Source organism: Anabrus simplex, chromosome 6 (genome assembly GCF_040414725.1).
Source record: "Anabrus simplex isolate iqAnaSimp1 chromosome 6, ASM4041472v1, whole genome shotgun sequence".
NCBI classification, from domain to species: Eukaryota; Metazoa; Arthropoda; class Insecta; order Orthoptera; family Tettigoniidae; genus Anabrus; species Anabrus simplex.
The window spans coordinates 65,847,729-65,868,783 of NC_090270.1; the positions used below are offsets into that span (position 1 = coordinate 65,847,729).

General features: G+C 41.9%; 1 protein-coding gene across 1 annotated transcript in view; it reads left to right on the top strand.

Moving 5' to 3' along the window:
• Positions 1–21,055, top strand: part of LOC136875863 (growth factor receptor-bound protein 10) — a 1,220,440-nt gene that overhangs the window by 654,150 nt on the left and 545,235 nt on the right. The window contains exon 5 of the mRNA XM_067149484.2: positions 20,864–20,953. Within this exon, the coding sequence (XP_067005585.2) occupies positions 20,864–20,953 (90 nt within the window). The remainder of the gene's footprint in view (positions 1–20,863; positions 20,954–21,055) is intronic.

Here is a 21,055-nt window from a genome sequence, read left to right on the forward strand (position 1 = left end):
ATTATTATTATTATTATTATTATTATTATTATTGCACGGCTGTGAGCTTGCGCTTGCATCCGGGAGATCGTGGGTTCGAGCCCCACTGTCGGCAGCCCTGAAGATAGTTTTCCGTGGTTTCCCATTTTCATTCCCATTTTCACACCAGGTAAATGCTGGGGCTGTACCTTAATTAAGGCCATGGCCACTTCCTTCCAACTCCTGGGCCTTTCCTATCCCATCGTCGCCATAAGACCTATCTGTGTCGGTGTGATGTAAAGCAACTAGCAAATTATTATTATTATTATTATTATTATTATTATTATTATTATTATTATTATTATTATTATTATTATTATTATTATTATTATTATTATTATTATTATTACGACAGCCAGGGGATACCGTGAATGTTACCCTACCGCACCCACCCACAGGGCGATCATTGTTGTTCAGCATTGAATTCGCAAGTTATACACTGCACTGTAGCCCATCTATCCCTTCTTAACATCTGAGCTAGCCAGTAACGACCCCTGCCATCTTACTTGTTGGTCGGCACTACAATCCATGTAGGTCCTTGGCTCCTTAATCACCTGCCTCCATTCATCTCAGTCCTCAGCTTTCCTTCTCAAGCATTTGACTCCCGTCTTTCTAAGGTCGCCTTCAACATCGTCAGTCCATCTTTTCCCGGGCCTTCCTCTCCTTCTCCTCTTCCTCCTCCTCCTCCTCCACCTTCCTTCCTTCCTTCCTTTCTTCAAGTTTTCCTATAGCGACCTTTTTGACAGTACGGTTTTCTTCCATTCTCTGGACCTTGATCGGTCCACCTAATTCTTGAGTTGAGATCCGCATTTACCATTTTGTGCTTAAGTGTTATTTTCACGCGGCCAGTGCGAGGTCTGATGACATCACAGTCGTGTGTCATGCCGTACTAGTACATTCGCCGGGACCACAGTCTCTTTTCGTCAAAATGACAGCTATCTCTAATGTATGATATAGCTGTATGATACAGAAGTGCCATCCGATTTTTGACAGAATGGTTTTTTTTATACCTATCCCCAAGAAACCAGGTGCTAAGAAGTGTGAAAACTGTCGCACCATTAGTTTAGTATCTCGCGCTTGCATAATCTTAACACGCATTATTTACAGAAGAATTGACAGATAAGTTGAAGTTGAGTTGGCAGAAAATCAGTTTGGCTAGAGAAGAAATGTAGGAAGACGTGAAGCCATCCGCTACGTCTGATCTTAGAGGATCGAATTAAGAAAGACAAGCCTACGTACGTGGCATTCGTTGGCCAAGAAAAGGCATTCGATAATGTTGATTGGATCAAACTATTGTGAAGGTGATCGGGATCATATACCGAGAACGAAGAATTATATCTGTACAAGAACCAATCTGTAGTGGTACCAACCAAAGGCTATGAAATGAATGTGCAATCCACAAACGAATATGAGACAGGGCTGCAGTTTGTCCCCTCTCCTTTTCATGCGGTAAAGTTTATCAAAGAAAAATTTGGAAAAGGAATCACAATTCAAGGAGAGGGAATCAAAACCCTGAGATTTGCCGATGATATTGTTATTATATCTGAGTCTGCAGAAGATCTGGAGAAATTGCTGAATGGTATGAATACCTGCCAACTTTCCCGATTTAAGCGGGAGACTCCCGATTTTGGACAGTTTTTCCCGCCTCCCGAGTATTCTATTATTCTTCCCGATTTCTTTCTTTTTTTTTCCGAACTTCAAACATTCATTTTCAAATCCCGCTATTTAAGCTCTGTGCGCCAGTGGCCGGAAGTCCTTCGCTCATTGGCCGCTTTCAAACGAAATATCGTCGTTTAGTAATACGAGAAATGCGCGCGAATGTGTGATGTTTATTGAAACCTGTATATTGCGACGCGTATATTGATTGTGAATCTCTCGTTCCCGTGTGGTAGGTTCGTGTTCGTTCACATCAGTCTAGTCGATTCTAGAGTAGTCGCTAGAATTGGATTATTTTTTAAGTAATTTTGTGACATTTGTAGAGATTTTAAGAGCCGTTTGGAGACCATTCTGGCGAATTTTAATTTATTTCTTGATAAAAATAGTATTGCGCTTTGCATAATCGCGCGGGCGCGTGATGCGATATATTAATCTACCCTAAGTAATGGCATCTAAGTACATGACTGATTCACAAAATTCCTGTGAAGGAACAGACATGTATAATTTTTAGCCTTGTAGCCTCGTATAGCAACAGTCGGATTTTGAGACAATACGTATTATACTATATACCAGGGGTGGCCACTACTTTAATTTTGGGAGCCGCAAATTAAGAGGAAATTTAGGAGACAAAATTGGCAGCATGTTTACAAAATGGTTTATAAAATGAAGCCACGCTTTTCATTTTATAACAATTGAAGGAACATTCATTTTCTACACTACACAGAACATTATTGTTCACGTATACATCAAGGAATGATATTTAACTTTTGAGAATGCTTCTTCGAGTGTTCATTTTTTTAAAATCTGACTGATAATTGGTAAGCGCAGTTGACAATATTCCACTTAAATGTTCATCAGTGAGTTTAGATCGATATTTCTATTTAATGAATTTAAGGCACATATCGCTGCTGCTGACTGCCGCCGACCACGAGATGTTGTTAGTTTCCATTAATTATGTCAATTAATTTAACTCTAAATTTGGTGTCAAGAGCCGCACGAGACTGAGTCGCAAGCCGCATGCGGTTCGCGAGCCTCGTTGTGGTCAGCCCTGATATATACCATAGTACTCCTGTATTGCGCAAGACATGTACAATAAGCAGTTTTGACCAATTGTATCTCCTGATTGTTTTCTGATTTTCGTATAAAAATCTCCTGATTTTTTGTTTTGTAAAGTTGGCAGGTATGGAACACAGTCTTGGAGAAGGAATACAAGATGAAAATAAATAAGTTTAAAACAAAAGTAATGGAGTGTAGTCGAATGAAGTCAGGCGATGCAGGAAATATTAGATTAGGAAACGAAGTCTTAAAGGAAGTAGATCAATATTGTTACTTGGGTAGTGGAATAACTAACGTTGGCAGAAGTAAGGGGGACGTAAAATGTAGACTAGCACAAACAGGGAAGGCCTTTCTTAAGAAAATTTATTTGCTCACTTTGAACATTGATATATAAATTAGACGTTTTTGAAAACTTTCGTGTGTATGGAAGTGGAACATGGACGATAACTAGCTCAGAAAGAAAGATAGTAGAAGCTTTTGCAATGTGGTGTTACGGAAGAATGCTGAAGGTGAGCTGCGTAGATGGAATCACGAATTAAGAGATACAGAATCGAATTGGTGAGAGGAGATCGATTTGACTAAATTTGACGTGAAGAAGAGATAGAACGATATGGCACATCGTAAGACACCCATGACTTGTTAAGTTGGTTTTTGAGGTTAGTGTAGGTGGTATAAACGGCAGGGGTAAACCAAGGTATGAATATGACAAACGGATTAGAGCAGATGTAGGATGTAGTAGTTACCGGTATGTAGAAATGAAAAAAAGTTAGCACAGGATAGGGTGGAATTGAGAACTGCATCAAACCAGTCTATGCTGTCGATCTAATTATTATTATTATTATTATTATTATTATTATTATTATTATTATTATTATTATTATTATTATTATTATTATTTCTCCGTTAGGGTCTTCTAAATACCACGAGACAATTTCAATGCTTTATCCTTTGTTGTTCCTTCTTCCTCCAATATTCCGCCATCTCCTCATTCTGCCTCCTTTTCTTCTCCTCAGGCCATTTTGAGCCTCTTTTCTTTCCTTCCTAACCTTGGAATCCTTCCATTTTTAACGCATTACTTCTATAAACAACTATCTCTCTCTCTCTCTCTCTCTCTCTCTCTCTCTGTGTGTGTGTGTGTGTGTGTGTGTGTGTGTGTGTGTGTGTGTGTGTGTGTGTGTGTCTGTTGCTTCTTACCTTATGTTGTTTCTTCTTCTCCTCCTCTTCTTCTTCTTCTTCTTCTTCTTCTTGCGTTAGGGCCTACTAGGAACCACGTTCCAATTTCAATTCTTCACCCTTTGTTGTTGTTCCTTACTTTTCTTCCAATATTCCTTCATTGTTTCACTATGATTCTTTTTTCTTTCTCCAGACCACTTTGTGCCCGTTTTCTTTGCCTCCCTCCCTTGGAATCCTTCCATCTTTAAAACTTTCTTCCTGAAAATTTCTCTTGCCATTACTTCTTCTTCTCTGATGTTGTTTCTTTCCAAGTCTGTTTTGATCTCTTGAATCCAGGTGATTGTTGACTTTTTCTTCCAAAGGTACGTGAAGATCTTTTTGGTTAGTCTGTTGTCGTCCATTCTTTAAATATGTCCAAAAAATTGCAGTTTCCTCTTCCGCGCTGTTATAGATATGTTTTCCATGTTCTGATAAATTTCGTTTTACTTCTTAATTTCCAAAATTCTGTAGTTTTTAGACGGCCTAATATTTTTCTTATAATTTTTCTTTCTAGTACTTCCATTCTTTCAAGTTTATAATTGAGTAATTATTATTATTATTATTATTATTATTATTATTATTATTATTATTATTTTCTAGCACCTTCTGTATGCCCTTGAAGACTATAGTGGTTTAATGATGTCACCAGAAGCAAGGAAATTGCCTCTCTCTCCGTAACTGTTCTGAGCTCCCTTCTTTCAATTCAAAACAGCAGGTAGTCCGTACATACCTTGAGTATGCTGGGCGTCTACCATTGTTACAGCTGCATGAATTACTGCGTCTTGGGAGAGAAACATGTTCACTCAGACGTTCCTCGCAGATAAAGTGGAATGGAGATTTCGCTACATTCTATGACCCTTAATTTCCTACTTCAAGAAGATGTTTGTCCTTATTCATTTGTCATGGTGTATAGTTTTATATTTGGATATAAATTGCATTATGTACTGTAAATTAAATTTGATTCGAAATAGCATGACATTGACTCAACCTTCAACAGAAATTACCCGGTATATATACCCGTTAGTCCCGAGATGAGGTGAGATTAAATTATATGACATGTTTTACGGACTGATGCTCTTTCTGCCGCAAAACCTCGGTTGAGAAGCTGATGAGGATGAAATGAACGATAGTGAATGGAATTAGGTAAGGAGGTGGAAGCAATCTGCTGTGGCCTCTGAATAGGAACTGTCCCGGCATTCGCCTGGAAGTGAAAATGGAAAACCACGGTAAAACGTCCTCAAGATAGCTGATAATGGGTTTCGAACCCACTGGTATCCCGAGTGCAGAGCCAGGCTCCATAGCTGTAGTGCGTTGACACTCGAGGCCATTCCACTCGGTCAACAGAAATTACACTCTCATTTTTAAAATATTGCTTTATCTCCTATTTAAGAGAATATTTCTCATTACACTAGAGAAACTTAAACTTTTCTGCGCAACTTATTCTCCCAATCGACGTGTAGCATTATATTCAAAAGACAAGCATTTCCATACAGAACTCTCATTCAAAATTATTTCAGCAATTGCAGAATTCAGACGAAGCAAAACTAAAATGGTTGTGGTCTAACCGAGCCTTATATGTCCTTTCTACCTCAATTGAAACAACAATAATTAAAAAATAGAATAATCGTATTTGGAGCCTCCGTGGCTCAGGCAGCAGCGCGCCGGCCTCTCACCGCTGGGTTCCAAGGTTCAAATACCGGTCACTCCATGTGAGATTTGTGCTGGACAAAGCGGAGGCGGGCCAGGTTTTTCTCCGGGTATTCCGGTTTTCCCCTGTCATATTTCATTCCAGCAACATTCACCATTGCCCCAGAGGAGTGCGACAGGTTTCGGCAACCGGCACAATTCCTATGCTCGCCGCTAGATGGGGGCTTCATTCATTCCATTCCTGACCCGGTCAAATGACTGGAAACAGGCTGTGGATTTTCAATTTCAATAATCGTATGTCCTCAACTACCTTGTGCAGGCATTTTAATTTGTTGCCATCTGGCTGTCTGCTGGTGAATTTCGACGTTCCGTTTTACTCTAGGGCATCTGTGGCTGAGTTTTAATTACTTTTGTCAGGTAAACACCAAAAGTGTCACCAGAGATCTTTTACATGCCGACATCGTACAACATGGGGTGTCGTATGGACTTTTTCCTCCCTTCAAAAATCCGACTACCTCTGCCGGGTTTTGAACCCACTGTCTTTGGATCCGGACGCCGACACTCTACCACTGATCCACAGAGGCAGCTGACTGAAACAATGAGAGTATACTTCAAATACGCAGTATCGCTTGTCATTCAATCACTGTAATCTCTTGGACCGATGACCTTCGATGTTTGGCCCCTTTAAACAACAGGCAAGCAAGCAAGGTCTGTCATCTCCGGTCTCGAATGAGAAATGTTCTTCAGACAGAACTTCGCATATGGAACATATTACGAATCTTTATTGAAGGGGTGATTGGACTTGTCCATTGGCCGATGACCTATCGTAGGGATAGGTGTTAAAATGGAAATATTGAATGTTTAGAAAAAACAAGTTTAATTAAAATAATGCATTAAACATAGGTATTCATTGCAAAAATGTCTAGAGCAAATATTAAATGCCAATGTAAATAAAAATCAAAAGCACGGCTTTAATGGGGATTCCTGTTCAAATTTCAACTAAAATGCTCCCAAAATGAAAATAGGAACAAAATGCTCTAGAGACAAAAATGCAGTTAAAAATCCCTTACACATATAACTTAAAATACTCAAATCATCATGAAAACAGCACGCCTGGTGGCCATGATCGTTAAGGTGATGAATTCTAAACGGTCTGACAGCGTGGTTAGCCGGTTCGAGTCCCGTTGGTCGAAAAGAAAATTCACCATCACAGCCCGCTACAAGACTGTTGTGATGCAAATGGGCCGAGTGGTGGTTGAACAATACACACACTGTGCCGTCAGGACTACCCGTTCACTCCCATCCCCTCCTTTTGGGTACTGGAGTGGCCTTCAACACTACCCTCTCGACTCCCTCCTCTCCCTTTTTATACTGGAGTGAAGAAGTGTTGATTGTTTATGTCGGGACGCTATTTCTGAGCATGCGTGTGCATTACATTCGTTCACGCTTTGTTTATCTCTCGCGTTCACTTTGATTGTTCTAAAGGGCTAAATTACGTGCATAGTTCCGCTATGTTCGTGATACACACAGAACAATTCTGATCATAAAACTGAATAGGAACATTGATCGCCCTCATTGGTGCACTCTCCCGTAAATTTAAAAGCCTCACCATTGTGTTATTACCGCATACGCTTTGAATTATTTTGTTATAAAAATAAATTAACCGACGCAATTTTATTAGGTTTATTTGTTTTTTTATCACGCAGCTTTACGTGTGTATTCTAGTGCATGGGGGGCGAGCTTATCGGCTATTTCTGTAAATACTCATTACGGTAGATGAACACTGCCAAGCCAGTTTGACGCACGAGTCCCTTGGAGGCGTGTTCCATATTCACAAAGCGTGTGTAATGGCGGTGATCACTTGGCAACTGCTCAATTTATATATAAATCTAAATCGAGCCCAAGTTTGTGTCAGTGTAGAGTTTTTAAAAATGATAACTTTGAACATTTTAAGACTGGTCACATTTTTTACTAGAAGAAAACAGAACATGCGTTTTATCTTCCACCTGTACTGATAAACTGTTGTTTGGGACTAGTAGTACCGTGTTCTTCGCTACACGCAGGCCTTTATTAAGCTATCTTTACACTCCTGGGCAAAAAGGAAAAGAAACTTATATTAGTATTGTTATGTTACTTTATTGGTAATTTTTATTTTTAACTAATTTCGCATGCAAAACTGAAATTATAAACACAAATCACTACGGACATTTACCTTAGCTTACTTACTCGTAAAATACGTTTTTAATTATTTTTTTTGCTAGGGGCTTTACGTCGCACCGACACAGATAGGTCTTATGGCGACGATGGGATAGTAAAGGCCTAGGAGTTGGAAGGAAGCGGCCGTGGCCTTAATTAAGGTACAGCCCCAGCATTTGCCTGGTGTGAAAATGGGAAACCACGGAAAACCATCTTCAGGGCTGCCGATAGTGGGATTCGAACCTACTATCTCCCGGATGCAAGCTCACAGGCGCGCGCCTCTACGTTTTTAAACTTTAAATGCTCGTCAAACATAATAATAGGCATAGGAATAACCTGTTTTCTAAGGACTCACTGATGTACTTATATACGCATCTACGGAGCTGAAAAAATGAAATTGCGTATGGCTTTTAGTGGCGGGATATCCCAGGACGGGTTCGGCTCGCCAGGTGCTGATCTTTCTATTTGACACCTGTAGGCGACCTGCGCGTCGTGATGAGAATGAAATAATGATGAATACAACACATGCACCCAGCCCCCGTGCCGTTGGAATTAACCAATTAAGGTTAAAATCCCCGACCTGGCCGGGAATCCAACCCGGGACCCTCTGAACCGAAGGCCAGTACTCTGACCGTTCAGCCAACGAGTCGGACTCCTACGGAGCTGTGAAGGTTTCTTCTTTATTCATTTGAAATAACACTTCTGCTCTCTTATTAATGTGTAAGTGAAAAATACAATTTAGTTAAGATAATTATTCTATTTGTATTTTTTTCCGTACCTGGTATGAGTAACATGTGTACCTCTTGAAGGGAAGGAATTTTCGACCTCTTATGGATTAAGGGACACGGCCTTTCTAGTAGAATAAGACTGTGATTTTTGAGGAATTGAGCACGTTTGTTTCTTTCGAGATTCATTATATCTCAGCCTACCCTACAAAAGATATCACGCTTCGCTACTGATGCTCAGTAGGCGTTTCCAGTCGTCAATAGTTCCCCTGACGACTTAGGTACTGGACGTGGGTTGTGGCACACCTGTTACAGGCCCCATTTTATTTAGGCTCCTTGAAGAGTATTAGATACTGTCGCATGTACGTCAGGGTGTTCCAGCTGCCGCACTTAGTCAAAGAGCAATTTTGTCCGCTGCGGTGTAGGTAAGGAGCTTGTGGCAAGAAGTGTGGAAGCGCTTTTCCCTTAAAAGCGTTGCCGTATACAAATCCTCACATCTTTTCTCTCTTTCATCCCCGTCTCACTTTACCGGTACAGTTTCGTCATTTGTGTTGTTTGACTTTATGTATGTATATCCTACTAGTTTCATTTTGCTAGTTTGTGTTTTACTAATCTGATTCGTAACCCTACCTTTTAAACAGTTGTTGCGATAGTTTTATCGATTCAGTAATGTATTTCTTTACCGGGCCCATTTCATTAAAACATAGCCTGCCAAACCTTGCACGAAGGATGGCGACAGGCCTGTGCCGAAGATTATAATCGAAATGCCCACTCTTTTTAAGAAAATGATATTATAATTTAACAATTAATGTTATTGAAGTTTGACTTTGAATTCAATGTTCTGGCAGTAAGGAAGAACAGATTAAACGAAACTATCGCAGAAAGCTTGTAGCTAAGTGCACTCTCATGCTTTCAACTTAATGTTCTGTCGTTTATAGGGACCGTGCGTAACAACAAATTTTCGACCGCAGCGCCCCTGGCGGAAGAGACGATTATTCATCGGTAGGAGAAACACCAGAATAACATCAGCTTTCGTTATTTACTTATTGAAATGTGTTGTGAATACGTATAATTTGAATTAATCAGCTATGTCGAATGCTGTTATTCTTGTAGGTTTTCAGAAAATTATGTGGAGTTCTCAGTATTTTAGGAATTCTACTTTGAGGAAAGGAAGAGAGCTTAATGATAGCCATCACACATATGAGGTGGAAGAAAAACTTTCAGAAGAAGTATCTGGTTTATGTTTGAAAGAGACTAATGTTAGTCGAACCCCATATAATATTAACATCAAGATAAGAATAAGAGAAATCTTAATTTAGATCGTTTGCGTACGTGAACGAAACCGATCCACGAAATGTCACGGTACTATTTGTCCCAAATGGAAGATAATTGTTTTTACTCAAATAAAGTGTAAAATCTGCAGTAAATTAAGAAAAAGTACGAAATATTTTACTCGAAGAGAGTAATATGGATACATACTTTAGTACCTTACAACTATTTTTTTTCTGCTACGTCGCAGCGCTTCCGTACGTGTTTTGTTTGTCTAACACTTTCGTGTGTAAAATCGTCAGAGTTTCTGAATCACATTTTGAATTATCACTGGACAAATATAAATTACAAAATAGTACATTTACATTTCCCTGGTCATACGAAAATGGTAAATTATCGGTCTGAATACCTATACTAAAAACAGTTAGGGGAGATTGTGATTCAGGAACAGAATTCATGTTTTCTTGCATTTCACTTTGTCTTCCTTTCCTCCTCTTGTACCTGACTGTCAGATTCCTGTGCATTTCGTCCTCATTAGTTCCTCCTGGTAACATATGCAAAGAAGGTTTATTATATCCAGGGCTATCAGGGTCTCTGGTAGGTGTTCCATCAGTGAAGTGTCGGATGCAGATTCTGGAATTACTGGCAGGAATCCACAGTTTTGCATCAAGTGTTGAACGTTTTAAAGTTATCCATGCTTCCCTTCTGATTTACGGGCAGCTGCGGCTGGAAAAGGAAAAAAATTCGTTCCTGGTGGGCTGTTTTAGTAGGTATAATTACAACCGTACACGGAACAGTTCACGTGACATTTACTGCGTTTACTGGTACGGTACTGTGAGTATCGTTCATGCTTGGAGAATATGCTGAAAGAACCTAATCAAAATGTAGGCTACCTCAGTAAGCAATGTGAACAGTCAAAGACTTACAGCTAGTAAAATAAAAAACACTATTCAGTAACTCGATGGTGAAAAATGCTCCTACCGCTCCTACCAGTTACCTCAGATTAAGCCACCAGATGGCAGCACTCGCTATACGCACGGTCCCTATAGATCCAAACAAGGTTGTCAGATCATCAGTATGTGCATGGGTTTCGATCTTTGGCTTGATAACGACTCTCAGTATGAAGAATGGGATCACTAATCGCTGGATATTTTATCTTTAATTCTGGTGGTTCTGCAGTCGTATTATGAAGCAGCGCCTGCTGAATAGTCCGAAGTTTTCAATAGAAAATATTCTTCGGATATCGCAAGTAGTCAGTCGTTCCATGACAAAACATTCGAATGTTTCTGATCGAAACTTCTCCGAAAGAAAAGTGGACAGTGTTAATTTGACAAATTAGATTTTTGAGATGTAATCACTAGTATAAGACACTCGTTAGAACATAATAAATATCACCAGGCGAGTTGGCCGTGTGGTTAGGGACGCGCAGCTATGAGCTTGCATCCGGAAGATAGTGGGTTCGAACCCCACTGTCGGCAGCCCTGAAGATGGTTTTACGTCGTTTCCCATTTTCACACCAGGCAAATGCTGGGGCTGTGCCTTAATTAAGGGAACAGCCGATTCCTTCCCACTACTAGCTAGTACTTTCCTGATCCATCGTCGCCATAAAACCTATCTGTGTCGGTGTGACGTAAAGCCAGTTGTAAAAAAAATAAAATGTTATATTGGTCTACATACAAAGTCATTCAAAGGGACCCATTGGCAGCCGAGAAGTCCACTCCACATTGAGCATGGGAAGGTACTCTACCCGCAGATATAAGGTTCGTATTCCGTCACTGACAGCGGCTGCACTTGGTGTAGTTTTTTCCATGGGTTTTTCTACACTCACTTCTAGCAAATACCACGATAGTACTGTACCGTGGGTACATATTCCAACCCTGGACTTAAAATAATTACAGCTACACACATACTATCAAGGATCCCACAGATACCAAGCTTATGAGACGATTTACATTCATCTGTACACGGGGCAAATGAACAGACATGCTCCGAAAATGAACCAAGATCTTACGAATGACTTAAATGCTTTAATGGCGGTAGCTATTCGGAGATACACGAAGTGATCAAAAACCGGTCGCTTTATTCGCTTCCGTGTCGCAGTAACGAGAGTGCAACCTAATTTCATTTGACTTGTTTTGTGAAGTAGTCGATTGTTTAGTTTATGGTCGATAGTGCGCATCTCTATTTTATACTTACTGTCAGATCTCAATGATGCCACCCGTAACTTGGAGAACAGAACCTGCTTGCTGGAGATTATGGTGGTATTTCCTCCACTGGAGAACAAGCACTCAACTAACCTGCTTGCTGGAGATTATGGTGGTATTTCCTCCACTGGAGAACAAGCACCCAACTAACCTGCTTGCTGGAGATTATGGTGGTATTTCCTCCACTGGAGAACAAGCACTCAACTAACCTGCTTGCTGGAGATTATGGTGGTATTTCCTCCACTGGAGAACAAGCACCCAACTAACCTGCTTGCTGGAGATTATGGTGGTATTTCCTCCACTGGAGAACAAGCACCCAACTAACCTGCTTGCTGGAGATTATGGTGGTATTTCCTCCACTGGAGAACAAGCACCCAACTAACCTGCTTGCTGGAGATTATGGTGGTATTTCCTCCACTGGAGAACAAGCACTCAACTAACCTGCTTGCTGGAGATTATGGTGGTATTTCCTCCACTGGAGAACAAGCACTCAACTAACCTGCTTGCTGGAGATTATGGTGGTATTTCCTCCACTGGAGAACAAGCACCCAACTAACCTGCTTGCTGGAGATTATGGTGGTATTTCCTCCACTGGAGAACAAGCACCCAACTAACCTGCTTGCTGGAGATTATGGTGGTATTTCCTCCACTGGAGAACAAGCACTCAACTAACCTGCTTGCTGGAGATTATGGTGGTATTTCCTCCACTGGAGAACAAGCACTCAACTAACCTGCTTGCTGGAGATTATGGTGGTATTTCCTCCACTGGAGAACAAGCACCCAACTAACCTGCTTGCTGGAGATTATGGTGGTATTTCCTCCACTGGAGAACAAGCACCCAACTAACCTGCTTGCTGGAGATTATGGTGGTATTTCCTCCACTGGAGAACAAGCACCCAACTAACCTGCTTGCTGGAGATTATGGTGGTATTTCCTCCACTGGAGAACAAGCACCCAACTAACCTGCTTGCTGGAGATTATGGTGGTATTTCCTCCACTGGAGAACAAGCACCCAACTAAATGGGGTCCTCCGCCCGGGGATACTGGCGACAGCAATCGGCGTTGAGTCGCTCGCTGTACGATCTACTCGGGAAATCCAGACTTTTAGTATTGCTGGCGTGCAGCTGGAAAAATGCTACCTTTCCCTGTCCTTTTGCTGACCGTGACCCGTCTCCTGCACCTCGTACGCACGCGGACAGCTGATATTTCCCTGTCACTAGCACGCACGAAATCGAAGACACGCAAGATTCCCCTTGTTCCACCTTCCTCAGTTCAGCTGCGTCCAATAGATTTTGTGTAATCCTAATATCAGATTTCTATCTCTGTGATTGTAGTATTTTCCGGTTGTAGGACAAAAGCACAAATATACATGCGAGACAAAACCTCTCAGATATTTTAACTTTTGACCGTAAAAACTATTGGTATTTTAGGGAATGTTTGGACATGAGAACTAACTACGCTGTTAAGCTCGTGTTATGTTTGGTGCCTTACAACGTTCGTGACATGTCATTGTTAGTGCCAAGTGAACGTACCCCGTACCGAACAGTGTTTGAATTGGATATAGCTATGGAATTCCTGAAGGGTGTTAACAACAAAAGAACCGAAAATAATAAATATAGTAAGCTGAGAATTTGTCCGGCCCCGTGGTGTAAGGGGCAACGCGTCCGCCTGTCACTCGGTGGCTCCGGGTTCGATTCCCGGCCGGGTCAGGGGTTTTTAATTGTAAATTATTAATATCCCTGATCTGGGGACTGAGTATTCAACTACACGCAAGTTCATAACATATAGTGCAAGTAGAGGCAAAAGATCTTTATAGGTCGACGCCCCGAACAATTAGCTTTTTAAAAAAAGCTGCGAATTTTGGCAGACTGGAATATTTCCTGTACGTTGAGAAGATATTGAGCAACAATCAGAACTAAGGAGAATTCTGTTGAAATAGTGAACACGAACGAGAGACACGACTATGACTGTAAGTCCAATAGGGCTTATCATTTTTACACGTACGTAGATTGACGATGAATCTCCTTTCTCTTTGACATTTGGGTCACTGATCCGACAGACGCAACGGTGCCGAAAACGAACAACGAAGGGGAGGCATTTCATCGACATTTTAAAAAACTTCTTCGATTCAAAAAGTCCTTTCATTTATATATTTGCTGAAAAATTGAAACAATCCCAAGCTTAAACTTACGTCAATATGAAGAGGGGACCTAAGTCAATACTTCCGAAAGAAAAGCGAAAACGTGAACTACTACGAGTACTTCGATACTGGCTTGATCATAGAGTAGGACAAATTTCACGGCTCCGTTACATCAAAGTGATTAGTACGAAACACCTGCCGAAAGATGTATGGTGCAAGGTCCTTTGAAGGCGAGTAATTTGTGCGTGTGACCTATTTAGGTTATAATTTTGGTTTGTGGTTTTGTTCTGTAGTGTTTTGCGGCTTTGTCCTATGACCAAATTTTACTTTGTGGTCTTGTCCTGCATCGGTTCTGACCAGGTCACCCAGAGATTAATGTTCGGCTGTGTCTATAATTTTAAGCTTATTAGGCCCACCCCCCTGCATTGTCTTCATATTTAATTACGGAAATCCGGTAGAAAATATATAAACAAGATAGAGAAAGAAGACATTCTAGAGAAAAACGTAGGATAAGAACACACTAGAACTGGTGAACTGGTGACATCTAGGCGGCGTGCCTATCAATTTCGATATTCTGACTTTGCTGTTGTCTAGCAGGGAAAACGGAATTCTACTGGACGGTGTCTGTGACTGAAATTTAATTTTTAGGTGACTCTTGTGAGCGAACAGAGGTTAAAATGCAACAAAAATGATGTAACTTGGTGTATCAAAGATTTTTGACTGCCCTTCAATAATAAAGTTTCTCAGCCGGGATCCAATCCACGAACTTGGTGATGATTGATTGTGTGTGGCCTTCAGAGAGGCCTGTCGCAGGTTTTTCTATTTGATACCCATGGGCGTGCTGCGCGTCTGGGTGTATGATGAAGACAATTAGATAGGAAGGTGGTAAAACTCGGAGTCGGCACATAGCCTGCTCAAGGCTTGACGTCGTCATCCAACGGACGAATCACTATCACCAAAATCATATTTTCTCGCTCCATCTGAACACTGCGGAAAGATTTGGAATTGAACCCATGTTTTTGACACGGAATGTACTGATTAGAAATTGTATACCACCACTTTCCCTACCCTGCCGGCGCCAACATTCCCGTGATGATCTTTTTTTCCCACTGACAGAATTCTAATCGGCTAACTACGACTTAACGCCTTAAAGATCATGGCCAGCAGGTGAGCTCACGAACTCTGTATTTACCACTGATCCGTTGGAACAGCAATTCGATCATAATTTGATGATAATTTTTTATGAAGTTTTATTTAGCGACTTGAGGAAGTTTAAAAAATATATTCTTACTTTTGTGCGATTCATTTCGTTGGAAACAACGCTCGTGTCCAGTACTAGCTGGCATGTCCGGTCGGACCGACCTACCGTGTCTCCGACACTCACAACTTCACAACTCATATGATTGTAATGACAAGAGAACACTTTCTAAAATTACCTGTTGTCAGTCATTTACATACAATTAAACGCACTGCGAGTTCGTCGCAAGAGGGAGTCCATGTTCTCTCCAGGAAACAAGGTGCTGGAACGTAAATTCAATACACAAAGGAGACAGGTCCACTAGTTCTCAGGTATTTCTACCTTCCATCAAGGAAAAGAACAAAAGTTTACCCTCCAGGGTCGGTGTTTCCCCAGGACTCAGCTATATGAACCCGTGCTCCCAATCTGGGAGCCCCTGGTCCCCCTTTTTGTCGCCTTTTACGACAGGCAGGGGAATCTGTGGATGTTATTCCACTGTCCCCATCCATACGAGGAAGGAAGGTAAAGGCTTCCACTATACTTAATAAGTGGGTTAGAGTTATTAGCTCTATGCCTTACTGTGTTTACCGCCTGGTGGTAGGCTGAGTGGACTTCAAGGCCATGCGCCTCTCCAGAAGTAGAAAAGTGTTATATATCAACTTCCTGACTGGGAATCGAATCCACGTCCTTCCAAGTGAACTGAGCACGCTTATGTCTATGATATATAAGCACCCTTACATTTCAAGAAAGTGCACTAGTTTTTAAAAATCTTGAGCACAAGAAAAGTGTGCCATCAATCGAGCCATCCATATTTAAATGGTCACTTGTTGAAATTTACTGAAACACTGAATATTGAATTTTCACGACCGCATTGTTCGTTTACTGAAACACGTTTACTGCTCTGTATCCGATTTCCCTTTCCATCCGCGTATGATTATCTGGGAGCTACCGGATAAGATATGACGAAGGAAGAAGATGGAGTGTAAGCTATATCAAACCTCGATATATCAAACAAAATCGGAGTTTGACAAAAGAACTAGCAGAGCTAATGCGAGTCTCAGAACAATGGAACAATGGCTGTATGATTCTATTGTGAGAAGAGAAAACATGTCTAACACACCCATCAACTGTAATATCGCTTACAGCATCTCACAAAGATACCGACACCTGGGTCACCCAGGTCACAAAGAGCTGTCTTGATCTCAAAAGACTGCTCAAACGTAAATTAATATGCTTTTAAAATTAATGTGTGCTAAAATTAGGTGAAAAAAGTAACTAACCACATGCAACATTTTGAGATACAATTTTAGCAATTTTGTAAAAAAAAAAAAAATAATAAATAAATAAATAAATAAATAAATAAAAATGCGCATTTGGCTTCCTAGCTGTAAGAACTGCCTGTCTTTTACGGTTTATTGAACAACTCACAACCATTGTGGTTACAGAAGATAATTGAATACTAGAATTTTAAAAAAGTCTAAAAATTCAGAGAGAAGCAGAAAAACAAGGTTTATTACATGGCAACGTTCTAAAACAAATTAGTACTCAAGTTAAAAAAAAATGTAGGTACATAGAAACATGTTAACAGGTATGTTGGCAAAGACAAAAATACTTCTGTTCAAAATACATAAATGAAAACTAAGAATGGATCTCGACAGTCGTCAGCCCTGAAGATGGTTTTCTGTGGGTTTTCCATTTTCACACCAAGCAAATGCCAGAGTTGTGGCTTAATTAAGGCCACGGTCGCTTCATTCGCAGTCCCGTCGTCTCGCCATAAGACATATCTGTGTCGGCGCAATCTAAAGCAAATTGAAAAAAAGGATCTAAATTTTTCGGCAAATATATATACACACCCACACTGACTTAGCAAATGTCATGGGATAGTCACCTAATAGCGTGTGGGGCCTCCTCTGGCCCTGCGAACTTCAGTGAGACGCCGTGGAAGTGAGTCGACAAGTCCCTGGTAGTCCTCTGGACGCAGCTGACACAAAATCGTTTGCAGAGCGGCCGCCAATGCTGGTCTGTTCGTGGGTGCAGGATCCATGGCACAGAGCCTGCGTTCCAGGACATCCCAGATATGCTCGATAGGGTTCATATCGGGGCTCCTGGGTGGCCATGGCAGTCGTTGGACCTCCGCTGCATGTTCCTGGAACCATTCCCGGGTGACGTGGGAGCGATTTGGCGACGCGTTATAATCTTGAAACACCGCAGAACCGTCTGGGAGCTGGAAGGCCAAAAATGGGTGGAGATGGTCTCCGAGCAGCTCAACATACCGCGTATCATTCAAAGTCTCTTCCAGAACAACTAGGGGGCCCATTCTATACCAATAAAATGTACCCCAGACCATAACAGAGACACGAGCGCCCTGGACCACACCTTCGAGGCAGGCGGGATCCATCGCTTCATGTGGTCTGTGCCATACACGGTGCATCCCATCGGCATGGTGCAGTTGAAATCGTGATTCGGCCGACCATATCACGTTACGCCATTGTTCCAGTGTCCATCCCTGGTGACTGGCGACATATGCGCGTCGTTGGACCCGATGACGTTGGGTTGACAGTGGCACCCGTGTGCGGCGCCGGCTCCCATACCCCATAGAACCCATGTTCCTACGGATTGTCCACTGGGAGAAGTGTCTAGCACGGCCTGTGTTGAATTGAGCCGTGATTTGTTGCACGGTTGCCCGTCTGTCACTATTGACAATCCGTCTCAGATGTCGCCGGTCACGGTCATCGAGGGTGGCTGGACGGCCGGTCGTTCGTCTGTTGTGGACGGTGACACCCGCATTCAACCATTCACGATACACCCTGGACACGGTTGATCGCGTGAAGCCGAATTTCCGCACCACTTCCGAAATCGTACTTCCCATCCGTCGAGCACCGACCATCATACCCCGTTCGAACGGTGTCAGCTCACGACGACGTTCCATGTTACACCTGTCACATGCACAGCCACTGCTCACAAGTTCTTCTATACAACTGTCGCTGGCACAGGGGGCGTGTGGTGCGCAGACAGCACACCTGCGCATCAGTACTCCGCTATCCCATGACATTTGCTCAGTCATTGTATGTATATATACATTTCTTGCTTTCTAGTACTGTATTATCAACTGAAATCTTGACCATGTTACGTGACTACAGGGAAGGGCAACTCTATCTAGCGAAGAAAAGTGGAACTTGGACACCTTTTTCACTGCCGACTTGATGTGTCGTTGTGCAGCCTGGTAGCCATTCGGCCGTGCTTTTTTATTCCACGTACTGCTGTTGATCTGTTTATAGAGTGTTCTAAAACTACTTCGTCCAACGTTTTGGCTACAAGCCCTGTACACATAGATTAGGTAATAGACCCTTTCTAACTGGCAATCCTGAAATTTTCAATTTTAGTACTTAGACGCTTTTGAATTTGAATGAAAATCCTCAGCCTGTTTCGTGTCATTCGAATGGAATTAATGAAGCCCCCGCCTAGCGCCAAGAATACGAATTGTGTCGGCTGCCGAATTCTGTGACACTCCTCAGGGGCAATGATTAATGATTGACGGATGGAAAGGAATGCTATTGGATATTGTTACTAGAATTAAAGATGACTGATTTCTGGGAAAACCAGAGTAGCCGGAGAAAAACCTGTCCTGTCTCCGCTTTGTCCAGCACAGATCTCATATGCCTTCAGCGGGATTTGAACCACGGAACCCAACGGTGAGAGGCCGGCACGCTGCCGCCTCAGCCATGGAGGCTTTGCTTTTTAATTTATAATGTTCAGTTATACAGCAGTCAGTTGACATAAAAGACCTTACCATGTACCCGAACAGTATATTTCTGGTCGAGCAAATATACGGAAATAACTGCCAGATACTTTCTAAAACTCCGTAAATATGCTTGTTTGTCGGTGCACTAATACGAGATTATATGTCCACTGTATCAGTTTGCAAAGCACAAAATATCTAAATTCTTCAATCTCCATTATTATAGCTCGTACGCTAAACATTGGAAATTGGATATCCTGTAATTTTTGTTCCGTACACATTCTAGATAGAAGTAATATTTCTGGTGATATTTGCGAGTTAGTGAAAAATGTAATAGGAGCAAAAAATGTTCATCATTGAGCTGAAGTATTGGAAATTAATTTTTTCACAATTTTTTTATAACAGCTAATATTAATAGAGAAAATAGACATTTTCCGTTTTGGCCACTTCTGAGTCATCAATGACAATCTGCGGCTGAGTTGCTCCAGGAAATTACTTGATACTGTGGCGGAGCATCAAATGCGTCTAGCCGCAAAAATATTTCGCTTACCAGACAGCCAATACTTGATGACTCTATACTATGGTGCTTTCTACACCTTTGCATTCAGGATAACGACGGGGATTGCTGGGCCTGACCGTCGGCTGTCCTGAGAATTGTTTTCTGTTGTTTTCCATTCCCCTGCACTAAGACGAATGACGGGGCACTTCCTAGGATAGTCCACGGCTCCACCTTCTCCACACGTCTCCATCACCACGACAAATCCCCTGGCCTATGAGACGGCCCACCATTAAAGAGGCCCGTCTCCCCCTTCAGGGGGAGGGATGAAAATTTTTTAGTAGTAGGTCGTATTAATTTCGAAATTCTGAACATCTCAAATCATACGTAAAATCTTACTTTCAGTCATTATAAAATTATTTCTTTCTATCTTTCTTTCTTTCTTTCTTTCTTTCTTTCTTTTTCTTTCTTAATCTGCTTAACCTCCAGGGTTGTTTTTCCCTCCGACTCAGCTAGGGATTCTACCTCTACAGCCTCAAGGCAGTGTCTTGGAGTGCGAGACTTGGGGTTGGGGGATACAATTGCGGAGGAGGACCAGTACTTCTCCTAGGTGGCCTCGCCTATGCTGAACAGGGGCGTTGTGGAGGGAGGGGAATATTGGAAGGGCTAGGCAAGGAAGAGGAAAGGAAGTGGCCGTGGCCTTAAGAGAAGTACCATCCCGCCATTTGCCTGGAGGAGAAGTGGGAAGCCACGGAAAACCGCTTCGAGAATGGCTGAGGAGGGAATCGAACCCCCCTCTACTCAGTGGACCTCCCAGTACTTGAGTGGACCCCGTTCCGGCTCTCGTACCACTTTTCAAATTTCGTGGCAGAGCCGGGAACCGAATCCGGGCCTCCAGGGGTGGCCACGCTAACCACTACACTATTTTCTTTTCGGAATTAAGAGGGTTCACTAACAATCTTGGCAATATAACTTCTCGTATGTCTATCAAATTCTCCACTTTAGATCTGCAGAATACTGTGTTTGTATTTTTGTCCAGATGATGCTGCGATTCTAAAAAATATCTATTTCTTGTATGCTGTTTGATTATTTTGTGTAATTCTTTTCAGATGCCAAACTTTTGTTGTATCTTGTTGTGTGCTCCACTGCCTGAAGAGATCTGTCAAACTTCATATGTTCTGAGTACGGCTTGTCGTTCCATCTCGTACTCGAGAGGAGCGGTCATCGATCAAGAAACAGGTTCTGACTGAGCTGTTGTTTTGTTGCAGCAATTTTTCCCTCCCGACATGGTGGATCTGAATGGCTGCGAGGAGCTAGCCGGCAACTCGCCTCTGCTGGATCAGACAGCTGCCCTACAGGTAGGAACCCCTGTTGAAATCTGTGAAACGACTAATATTCAACATGTTTTGAAATCATTGCCGATCGACATTTGAAACCTGATGATTCTCACTCTCTTAACC